The following is a 12180-nucleotide window of genomic DNA, read 5'->3' as shown; positions in this document are numbered from 1 at the left end:
CATGGCAGGGGACACTAGAGAGGAAGACACAGCAGGGTAGAGGACACTGGAGATGGGGACACACAGCATGGCAGGGCAGGGGACACTGAAGAGGAGGAAACACAGCAGGGCAGGGGACACTGGAGAGGGGGACTCACAGCATGGCAGGGGACACTGGAGAGGGGGACACACAGCATGGCAGGGGACACTGAAGAGGGGGACTCGCAGCAGGGTAGGGGGCACTGGAGAGGGGGACACAGCATGGCAGGGGACATTGGCGAGGAAGACACAGCAGGGCAGGGGACACTGGAGATGGGGGACACACAGCATGGCAGGGCAGGGGACACTGAAGAGGAGGAAACACAACAGGGCAGAGGACACTGGAGAGGGGGAGTCACAGCATGGCAGGGGACAATGGAGAGGGGGGGACACAGCATGGCAGGGGACACTGAAGAGGGGTACACACAGCATGGCAGGGGACACTGAAGAGGGGGACTCACAGCATGGCAGAGGACACTGGAGAGGAAGACACAACATGGCAGGGGACACTGGAGAGGAAGACACAGCAGGGCAGGGGACACTGGAGAGGGGGACACACAGCATGGCAGGGGGCACTGAAGAGGGCTACACACAGCATGGCAGGGGACACTGAAGAGGGGGACTCACAGCAGGGTAAGGGGCACTGGAGAGGGGGACACACAGCATGGCAGGGGGCACTGGAGAGGGACACACAGCATGGCAGGGCAGGGGACACTGGAGTGGTGGACACACAGCATGGCAGGGGGGGGACACTGGAGATGGGGACACACAGCATGGCAGGGGACACTGGAGATGGGGACACACAGCATGGCAGGGGACACTGGAGAGGAAGACACGGCAGGGCAGGGGACACTGGAGAGGGGGACACACAGCATGGCAGGGGACATTGGAGAGGGGAACACAGCATGGCAGGGCAGGGGACACTGGAGAGGAAGACACAGCAGGGCAGGGGACACTGAAGAGGGGGACACACAGCATGGCAGGGGACATTGGAGAGGAAGACACAGCAGGGCAGGGGACACTGGAGATGGGGACACACAGCATGGCAGGGCAGGGGACACTGAAGAGGAAGAAACACAGCAGGGCAGGGGACACTGGAGAGGGGGGCATACAGCATGGCAGGGGACACTGGAGAGGGGGACACAAAGCATGGCAGGGGACACTGAATAGGGGGACTCACAGCATGGCAGGGGGCACTGGAGAGGGGGACACACAGCATGGCAGGGGGCACTGGAGAGGAACACACAGCATGGCAGGGCAGGGGACACTGGAGTGGTGGACACACAGCATGGCAGGGAGGGGACACTGAGAGGGACACACAGCATGGCAGAGAGGGGACACACATGAGGCAGGGGTCAGAGCACTTATCAGTTGTGTAGCAAGGAACTGCAGGATGTAATAAGTTATGCAGGATCTCTCCTGCACTGTGCAGTCACTGTGACAAGGACCATGCCAGGCAGGGCAGGGGACACTGAAGAGGAGGAAACACAGCAGGGCAGGGGACACTGGAAAGGACGACTCACAGCATGGCAGGGGACCCTGGAGATGGGGACACACAGCATGGCAGGGCAGGGGACACTGAAGAGGAGGAAACACAGCAGGGCAGGGGACACTGGAGAGGGGGACTCACAGCATGGCAGGGGACACTGGAGGGGGGGGGGGCACACAGCATTGCAGGGGACACTGAAGAGGGGTACACACAGCATGGAAGGGTCACTGAAGAGGGGAACTCACAGCAGGGTAGGGGGCACTGGAGAGGGGGACACACAGCATGGCAGGGGGCACTGGAGAGGGACACACAGCATGGCAGGGGACACTGTAGAGGGACACAGCATGGCAGGGCAGGGGACACTGGAGTGGTGGACACACTGCATGGCTGGGAGGGGACAGTGGAGATGGGGACACACAGCATGGCAGGTGGCACTGGAGAGGGGGACTCACAGCATGGCAGGGGACACTGGAGAGGGACACACAGCATGGCTGGGCAGGGGACACTGAATTGGTGGACACACAGCATGGCAGGGAGGGGACACTGAGAGGGACACACAGCATGGCAGAGAGGGGACACACATGAGGCAGGGGTCAGAGCACTTATCAGTTGTGTAGCAAGGAACTGCAGGATGTAATACGTTATGCAGGATCTCTCCTGCATTGTGTAGTCACTGTGACAAGGACCATGCCAGGCAGCTGCATTGATTCAAAATGAGTGATTCGGATCGCAAAAGGGGCGGGGCCAGGAGCGACACGCCCCCTCTCAGCAGGCAGCGGGGTCCTGGAAGCAGAGCAGAGATGGATCGCTCTGTTAGAGGGGATTTAGGGGAGCCAGCCTTGCAGGGACAGGTAGAGGGGACATCGGTGCCACTGCCAGATATGTGTAGAGCACACATACTGGCTGAAATGTGCTGCTCATTATAGGCTGTCTGTTCCGTAGTGCTGCACAGTGAACACATTGGAAACTTTTGGCTCAGCTCAGCACAGCTCAGTAACTTTGCAGGCACTTTGATTGCTGTGCAATATGATCCTCCTGCCCTCGCTCTAAACAGCTGCACTTATCTTCTGGGAATGCTTTCTTTCACTGTGCGATGTTTCCATTCAAGGTATACAGATGAACATGTAGGTGAAATATATGTAAAGCATGATTGCAGCATGTGGGTATTGCGTGCAAACAAACATTTATGCTCTCTGCTTCCCTCCTCCCTTCTCTGTCCACTCCCTGCCCTCTGTCCATCTTCTCCCCTTCTCTGTGTGTCCACCCCCTCTCCTTCTCCTGCCCTGCTATTCATTTCACCTCCCCCGAATGCTTCCCTTGTAAAATGATCCGAGATTCGGATCAAAGATCCGGATCTTTTCAATGATCCGATTCGAATCATCCGGATCATTGAAAAGATCCGAACTTCCCATCTCTACCAGCAGGTTTCAGCTTCCTGATTCTTCTCTCTGTCTGCATCATGTGCTCTGCTGGGTCTCTGAAAAAAGGGGCGGAGCTAGACGGAGCTCAGTGTCAGTCCACACAGCCAATTAGCTTCAAGCAAGCCACAAGTGTGTGTGTGTGTGTGTGAGATCATCAGACTGTCTCCAGAGCAGGAAGAGAGACAGCAGTTATGGGGATTGAGGCAGAACAATGTAATTATCTGAAGGGCACCTAGTGTATCTGCTAAAACGGGACTTAAGGAGGAGTGGGCGGGATCCGGGATGAGGGGGCGGAGCCCGGGATAGTCCCGCCCAAATCGGGACTGTTGGGGACTATGACTATAGTTTTAAAATAAACAATGCTACTATAGGTAAAACCCACACATTTTATTTGCTAATTTGTAATGTAATCCTATGTGTGTGTTCTCTAATACTGCAGGTCTGTATGGTAGCTTTCGAAACACCCGATAACGCATAGTGCTGGTTTTGAAGGGCATTTTGCACAGTAATATCGGGTGTCCTTACGAATCGCATTTTTGCGGCAAACCTTACATCTCTTTTGGGGATATGGCTTCGATGAAGTAGGCAGGGCTGGTTCTAGCTACAATGTGGCCCTGGGGCAAAAGTAACTTCAGTGGCCCTCTAAGCCTCCTCCCAACCAAATCACCCCCTGGGCTCCTGAGCTGGCTGACTAAGTCAGTCCCCACACACAGCATCTCTGCCTGCACGCTGTGTGACTGCCTGCCCCAAGACTAAGTCACTCTCCACACAGCATCTCTGCCTGCAGGCCGCTTGACTGCCTTCTCCGCCACCACCAACAGGGTCCACCAGAACGCCAAGCGGATTCCTGAATTTTTAAGGCCGCTGCTAGCAGCGGCCCCTATAATGATTTTTCTGTTGCATGTACATGCCTGCCTAATTTTTCTGGCTGCACTGCGGCTGCAAAAACAAAACAAAAGGCATGTACATGTGCCAATTCCTATTCGTGACTTGCTGCGGTGAAAGGGCTTGCGTATCACAATGAAGCAATGACCGCCGGCTGTATGAGGGTCTCGGGGGGTGGCACACCAAAGATAATAAGGTCGTTGTTTCATTGTGGACAGACCAAATTCAATCAGCTGGACAATCACTGTTCTGTCATTGAGCTACCTCAGCCTGGCGACCATATGGGCTTGAAAACCGCTATCGCCTGCACTCTCACCATGGTGCGCACCAGTCCAGCACGGCCGTCACAACACAAACAGCTGTTTGCGGTGCGTTACACAGTGAGTTTGGTGTGTCAGTGTGAAGCAGTACTCTAATTACACGCCGATTGATGTATACACATGCAAGATGTTTTAAAGCACTTTAGGCCTCCAATTTAGCATGCAATGTGATTTCTGCCCTTAAAACGCTGCTTTGCGTCAAATCCAGATTTTCCCCCGGGATGTTTGGCATCTATCCCACTCATCCATGCAAAAACTCAGATGTTAGACCCCTTGAAACATATTTTCCATCACTTTTGTGGCCAGCATAAATGTTTCTAGTTTTTAAAGTTTGCCTCCCCATTGAAGTTTATTGCGGTTCACAAACGTTTGCGAGCCTGAAATCGGAGGTTCGGGCCATCTCTAATGAAGACTGCCTCAAGCAGAGGCAGTCTTCATTCATTTATTTATCACATGGTATGATTGGTTATTGGGGACTGGGGTCCCCAAAACCAATCATTGGGCTGTGCGGGTGCGTGTTTGCGCACTGGTACGCGCCATTGCGTGCACACGGCCGCAATAACAAGGTGCCTGTGGTTTTTACTTTGTTATGAATGAAGACTGCCTTCATTCATCAATCAGGGACTCTAATTGGATTTAGGAACACTCTTTCCTAATGTCCAATTAGTTACCTGATATGCAGGCTGGCTAGAGTGTGCGCGCATGTCCGCGTCCACTCCCAGCATGTAAACAAAAAGATACGAGTATCTACGCCCCTTGTGGTGAGACGGTGTGCAAGGGGCGTAGATACTCTATACAGTGGTGGTAAACAGTTAAAAGAACGTGTGGATAAAAACTTTAATTGTTTCAGCCTTCTTGTTTAGCCCCCAATCCATGTTCCATCTCTATAGTGCTCCCTATTATAGCAGCCTGTGATAGAGTTTCTTATCATAGTTCCTACAATTATAGTGTACCCCTATATTATTTATTATACTGTCTCACTATCATACTGTTTTTTTTTTATTTTTAATTACTCTTTCACCACGCCAACTGAGGCCAGTCTTAACCGAGGCAGAAATGCCAGGGCAGGGGCGCCGCGAGGCATAAAGCGAGCCAAGCGGCCGCTTGGGGCCTCAAGATCGTAGGGGCCTTGGCGGCTCAGTGATGTCGGCGTGACATCACTGTTTTCCCGCAGCCCCGCGGGGCTAGCAGAGCAGGGCAGCAGGGCTACGGGAAGATGGCCGCCGCCGAAGCCCTGCTCTGGAGACTATTTATGTCTCCAGTACAGGGCTTCGGGTGGCCATCTTCCCGTAGCCCTGATTCAATCAGCGCGGGAGATTGGAGGAGGGAAGGAGCTCCGTGGGAACTGCGCGCCTGAGGAGCCGGCCAGGAGAGGAGACGGGGAGAGAAGACTTCTGCCAGTGCCAGGTGAGTAAATTATTTTCTTTTTGCAGCTCTGAAAATGTGCCCTAATTGTGTTTGATTTCTGCTGAACTGTGCCCTAATTGTGTTTGATTTCTGCTGAACTGTGCCCTAATTGTGTTTGATTTCTGCTGAACTGTGCCCTAATTATGTTTGATTTCTGCTGAACTGTGCCATAATTGTGTTTGATTTCTGCTGAACTGTGCCCTAATTGTGTTTGATTTCTGCTGACCTGTGCCCTAATTGTGTTTGATTTCTGCTGAACTGTGCCCTAATTGTGTTTGATTTCTGCTGAACTGTGCCCTAATTGTGTTTGATTTCTGCTGAACTGTGCCCTAATTGTGTTTGATTTCTGCTGAACTGTGCCCTAATTGTGTTTGATTTCTGCTGAACTGTGCCCTAATTGTGTTTGATTTCTGCTGAACTGTGCCCTAATTGTGTTTGATTTCTGCTGAACTGTGCCCTAATTGTGTTTGATTTCTGCTGAACTGTGCCCTAATTGTGTTTGATTTCTGCTGAACTGTGCCCTAATTGTGTTTGATTTCTGCTGAACTGTTCCCTAATTGTGTTTGATTTCTGCTGAAAATGTGCCCTAATTGCATTTGATATCTGCTGAAAATGTGCCCTAATTGCGTTTGATTTCTGCTGAAAATGTGCCCAAATTGCTTTTGATTTCTGCTGAACTGTGCCCTAATTGCGTTTGATATCTGCTGAAAATGTGGCCCTAATTGCGTTTGATTTCTGCTGAACTGTGCCCTAATTGCGTTTGATTTCTGCTGAAAATGTGCCCAAATTGCGTTTGATTTCTGCTGAAAATGTGCCCTAATTGCGTTTGATTTCTGCTGAAAATGTGCCCAAATTGCTTTTAAATTCTGCTGAAAATGTGCCCTAATTGCGTTTGATTTCTGCTGAAAATGTGCCCTAATTGCATTTGATTTCTGCTGAAAATGTGCCCTAATTTCATTTGATTTCTGCTGAAAATGTGCCCAAATTGCGTTTGATTTCTGCTGAAATGTGGCCCTAATTGCGTTTGATTTCTGCTGAAAATGTGCCATAATTGCTTTTGATTTCTGCTGAACTGTGCCCAAATTGCGTTTGATTTCTGCTGAAATGTGGCCCAAATTGCGTTTGATTTCTGCTGAAATGTGGCCCAAATTCTGTTTGTTTTCTGTTGAAATGTTGCACAAATTGCGTTTGTTTTCTGCTGAAATGTTGCACAAATTGCGTTTATTTTTCTGGTGTCTGGGGTAACTGTTGCTGCATTTATTATTTAATGGTCATAGTTGGCTATATTTGCTGTGCTACGGTTAAGCTCCGCCCATACAATGTCATGGCCAAATCCATCTTTCGGCGCGCTGCGCGCGCGCGCCTCAATCGCCCCCACATCCATTTTCCCCGCAAACAGCCCCGCCCCAATCCGCCCTCCAGCTCCACCCACATGTCATGGCCACGCCCACTTATGCGATATAGCCACACCCATTTTTCGCCGCGGCGCGCAGGGCCACTTCCTACAGTCCGCTTGGGGCCACAAAAACCTTAGCTGCACCCCTGTGCCAGGGTACCCTGCAATGGCCTTATAGGAATTATCAGGCTAAAAATAAAAAATCAGCCTTACTCACCTGGGGCTTTCTCCAGCCCCTTGCAGCCGACTGTCCCACTCCAACCGCTCTGCTCTCCGCCGCCGTCCCGGGCTTCCCGCACAATGTAGAGGACAACCTCGAGGTCGTCCTTACTGCATCTGCGTGAAGCGCTGCTGTCAATCATGCCCACGTTGTCCGTGGCGCACTGTGCAGGCGCAGAACTACTGCGCCTGCGCAGTGCGCCGCAGAGAACGTGGCCAACATTGACAGGAGTGATTCACGCAGGCACAGTAAGGATATGTTCTGGGGGTCTCGCGCCCCCCCTGCACACCTGGGCGGAATTACAAACAGCCAATCACCCATTCATGTCAATAGAAAAAATGTAAAAGGCTGCTATTCTCAGAGTAATCAAGCCAGAGTATTCAAACTTAGCATAGTTGGTCACTTGGTGACCAAGGTTACAAATTCAGAAAAAGTGGGCGGAGTATAAAACAGCCAATCAAATTTCAGCCATTAATTTTAAATGTGAAACTTTCAATTGCAGACATTCTTACACTGTTAATTGCAGAGGCTTCAAACTTGCCACAGTCAGTCATTGGGCGACTGGGGTTCAAATCCACTAAAGGGAGCAGAGCCACAAACAGCCAATCAGTAACCTTGGTGGATAAACTGCTTCTATTCACACATGTTTGATGCCAGGAACCCAAAAGCTCGCAAACTTGGTCATTGAGTGACTGTTAAGGTTACAAAAAGTGGGCGGAGCCAAACACAAATTTTACTGCAAAGATATAAACTGCATCCATTCTTACACTGTTAATGGCAGGATTCTCAAACTTTGCCCAGTCGGTCACTGGGTGAATGTGATTAATATTCAGGAAAATGGGTGGAGCCTACAACAGCCAATCAAAATTCACCTGTTGATTTTCAAGGAGAGTATTTAAATTACTGCCATTCTTACACTTAATAGCAGATGCCTTAAACCTGGTACAGTGGGTGACTGGGGTTCAAATTCAGAAAGGGGGCAGAGCCACAAACAGCCAATCAGAGTTGTTTAATTTCTATGGGAATATACAAATTATCGATACCAAAGACCCCAAAGCTGATAAACTTGGTCATTGAGTGACTGTACGTCAAGGTAAGAAAAAGTGGGTGGTGCCAACAACTACATTTTTTACATGGGAAAATATAAACTGCAAATAAATAAAATTTTGACTCGCACACCAGCATGTGAATATGCAAAAAAAAGTTATGCAATATAAAATCTACAATATACAAAAGTACACAGTGATGTCACAGAGGATGAGCAATACAAAATGTTGTTAGCAGAGCATACACAAAACTGACAGTAGATCAAGAAATGAGGAGTCAATACAAGCATACTGCACTAGGACAGATAATCAATAAGAAAGTACATCATAATGTCAAGAGCAAACAATCACATTAATGACCCCATCTCAGAAAAGTGTGATATACCCTGACAGCACCGTTTCGGGGAGACCCTTCCTCAGAGGGTATAAGCACAATGCTCCTTTCTGGCTGCTGCTGTTTGTGTGTTAGGGTTAGAAAAAGTGGGTAGAGACAACAACAGCCAAATACATATCCGGGCAACGCTGAGTCATCAGCTAGTACTAAATAATAATTGTGTAGGAAAGCCCTCACAGTACATGGAGGTGGTAAAATTGGTCAGTAATTTATAAATCAAAATTGTGTATGCACCCTTAGTGACAAGACTGTACAGCACTGTGGGAAAAACAAGAGTAATAATCCAAGAGTAGAGAGAAACTGAAGGCCATATCATACTAAACCTTCTCTGTCTTGAATGGCGTACGTTAAAAAGGGGCGCTGGGAAAAAAGGGCGCCGGGTTTTTAACGATAAGCATGGATAACGTTTAAAAATGTATTGTACTGTATTTCGTTTAAAATTAATGTTTTTTAAAGTTATAAATCATTAAATAATGTGCATTAAATCGGCAATTGTAAAAACGTTAATCTTTCGTTTAAATACTGAAACGTATAATAACGTTTAAAAAAAAAAATTACTAAGTAACCCTCCCTGTACCTACCCCTAACCCCTAGACCCCCCTGTTGATGCCTAAACCTAAGACCCCCCCTGTTGGTGCCTAAGTAACCCTCCCTGTACCTACCCCTAACCCCTAGACCCCCCTGTTAGTGCCTAAACCTAAGACCCCCCTGTTGGTGCCTAAACCTAAGACCCCCCTGTTAGTGCCTAAACCTAAGACCCCCCTGTTGGTGCCTAAACCTAAGACCCCCCTGTTGGTGCCTAAACCTAAGACCCCCTGTTGGTGCCTAAACCTAAGACCCCCCTGTTGGTGCCTAAACCTAAGACCCCCTGTTGGTGCCTAAACCTAAGACCCCCCCTGTTGGTGCCTAAACCTAAGACCCCCCTGTTGGTGCCTAAACCTAAAACCCCCCTGTTGGTTTTTTCGTTTAAAAATAATGTAAAAAAAAAAAAAATGTACTGTTTTTCGTTTAAAAATAATGTTTGAAAAAAAATATTGTACTGTTTTTCGTTTAAAAATAATATTTAAAAATGTATAAATCATTAAATAATGTGTAATCATGAGAAGCAGTAATAAAACATTAAGTCTCCGGGCGCCGCTTTTAAAACGTTATTTTTCTCTGGCGCCCTTTTTTCCTATCGGGCGCCCATTAAACGATATTTATTATAGGAGTGAATGGCGGCGCCCGATTTGTCCACTAGCCTCAGGCGCCCGAATTTACTGTTACCCTTGAATGTGCCTACCTAATCTAAGTGAATGTCTATAGGGTACTACACCTATCCATTTATAATATACCAATCTCAGAGAATCTGGGCAGAGCAATTGGTCTCTGGAGCTTTCAGAAACCCAGCACTGGAAATGTAAGGCAAGTTTACTGAAGTGTCTCCCCACATAATTTTATTCTTTGTACAATTGCGTCTGACAATGTAATAATGTAGCAAATACAATGCAATTATTTTGTCATGATACGCACGCATTGGTGCATGTGACGGAATCAGTTGGCATATACCCAAAGCATACTGCGTGGTACCGGGCTACGTGCACATTTACATTTGTATTGAAACATCCTTTTTCTTCACTGCTTGTATCTCCTCATATATTTAGCGCACAATGGACTTTCCCACAGTTGCGATCCTGTCTTTACAAGGTAAGCAACGCAATGCCCCAAATATGAAACTAGCTTAAAGCCCTGTTCTCGCTGTAGTAATGAATGTTGTACTGCATTGTAAAAGCTATGCAACATTCACAGTACGGCAAAAGAGGCGCTCTTGCCCCCATTGATCGAGATTCTGCTACTCCTTGTTGTATTTCTGCTTGAGGAAGCGTGCTGTGGATCTGCGAAACCCGTTGAAGTTTGTTTTTGGCGTATTAAATAAATGTTGACTTTTGTTGATTATCCCAGTGTATGTCTTCTGTGGGGAGGTACGTCCACCAATTACCCCCCATTTTTAAACAGTTTTTAATTAGTTTATTCTATCTTGGCACCTCTGTATTCTACTCAAAGTTGTAATCCACCTTAGTGGATGGGTGGTATTTGCCCTTTTTTCCCATTCCTAGGTTTATTTTCCCCATATGCATATACAGTGGTTGCTTGAATAGCAACCTATGTTTGTATTATACATATTAACATATGTATCCCTATTTATGGTACAATACTACACTATATTGGGCTCTCGATTATCTTTTTATTTTATCTTTGAACATTCACAGTGCAGCCATTGTGGGCCCATTTCCACTATGTGATGCGAGTGCGGCTACCTAGCCCGTTCACGTCACTTTTATGGAGGGAAGTGTATGGAGGGGATGGAGGACGGATGCAGCTGTGCGAGAATCTGCAGCATGCTGCAGATTCTCGGATCGCTCCGCACGTAATGGAAACTGTTCCATTGCGTGCATTGGTTTCAGGACAACCGCGGTGCGGCTAGGAAACGGGCCCTAACAGTTTGCGGCACTGCATGCAGTGAAATCTACTTTACGTTGACCGTATGCGACACAACAGTCGTCTAACGCGCAATGCAAATTTTCTGCACCGTTGAGTTCCTGCTTTTACAGGAAAAGCAATGTCTACTGTGAACTTAGCCTCATATAGAACAGTTGTATGGAATCACCATATACAATCATCTTACATTACTAAACATCAGGTAAAATATATTATACAGAGATGATAGAGTGACACACATACCTCCTCAGTCTTCACACCTAAAAAATAAAATAAATAACTATTAATATATTTTATATCACTAAGTAAGAGTGCATTTTTTTCAGAAATCATTCAAATATAGAATTTGTCCAGGATAAATGTTATACTATTATCTGGGGTTAATTTACCAAAGCAGGTGCACAGACAACTAGAACACAGAACAAATGCAAAGTACATGATTAGAACAATCAGACTTCAACTAACAACCATTTGCTTCCTCACTCTTTTTCATCTGTCTTTAGAAAGCTTCTATTCCAACTCCATAAACTGAACCATTAAATAACATGCCCCTTATAAGTGGCTACAGCATCCAGACCTGAGAGACTGAGAGAAGCCAGCACCGCAATAAGAAAGGCTCCTGTGATTTTCATGATGGAAGCACTTCTATTCCTCACTACTCTGCTTGCTTGCTTCAGAATCCTTTGATAAGTATATTCATCCTGCCACTGAGCATCTTTATACTGTCTCAAGGACAAACCTCGGGTGAACACACCCTCTTAAGATATGCCACGTAATCATTGTATTCACCTGGACCCAATATCCATTATATAATCTTTGTGTCACTGCTTTTTATTTATATTAGGCTGTGTTCCATCCTGGTGTGCAAAACTTCAGTTACCTTAGCCCCACAATAGCTACTCAGAATTATTGGCACCTCACTGCCAATCCTTAGTTCTGTGTAGAGCTGGTCAATAAATTAGAATGAGCTGATTCAAATATTATGGTAATTTTATGCACATATATTCCATCTTAAAGAGAACCTGAGAGGAGAAAATGTTTCATACATACCTGAGGCTTCATCCAGCCCACGTCACGCTGAGTAGTCCCTCGCTGTTGTCCTCTTC

At 47.4% G+C, this 12180-nt stretch overlaps 1 protein-coding gene across 1 annotated transcript in view; it reads right to left on the bottom strand.

The window, feature by feature from the left end:
• The window catches only part of LOC137561555 (serine protease inhibitor Kazal-type 1-like), a 68336-nt gene extending 56566 nt beyond the window's left edge, over positions 1-11770 (bottom strand). Inside the window, exons 1-2 of the mRNA XM_068272869.1 lie at positions 11652-11770; positions 11318-11334 (exon numbers count right to left, since the gene is read on the bottom strand). Coding sequence (XP_068128970.1) covers positions 11318-11334; positions 11652-11706 — 72 coding nt within the window. The 5' untranslated portion in view covers positions 11707-11770. The remainder of the gene's footprint in view (positions 1-11317; positions 11335-11651) is intronic.
• Between the last annotated feature and the right edge of the window lie 410 nt (positions 11771-12180).

Source organism: Hyperolius riggenbachi, chromosome 3, assembly GCF_040937935.1.
Source record: "Hyperolius riggenbachi isolate aHypRig1 chromosome 3, aHypRig1.pri, whole genome shotgun sequence".
Lineage (NCBI taxonomy): Eukaryota > Metazoa > Chordata > Amphibia > Anura > Hyperoliidae > Hyperolius > Hyperolius riggenbachi.
This window is presented reverse-complemented; position numbering and strand designations above follow the sequence as displayed.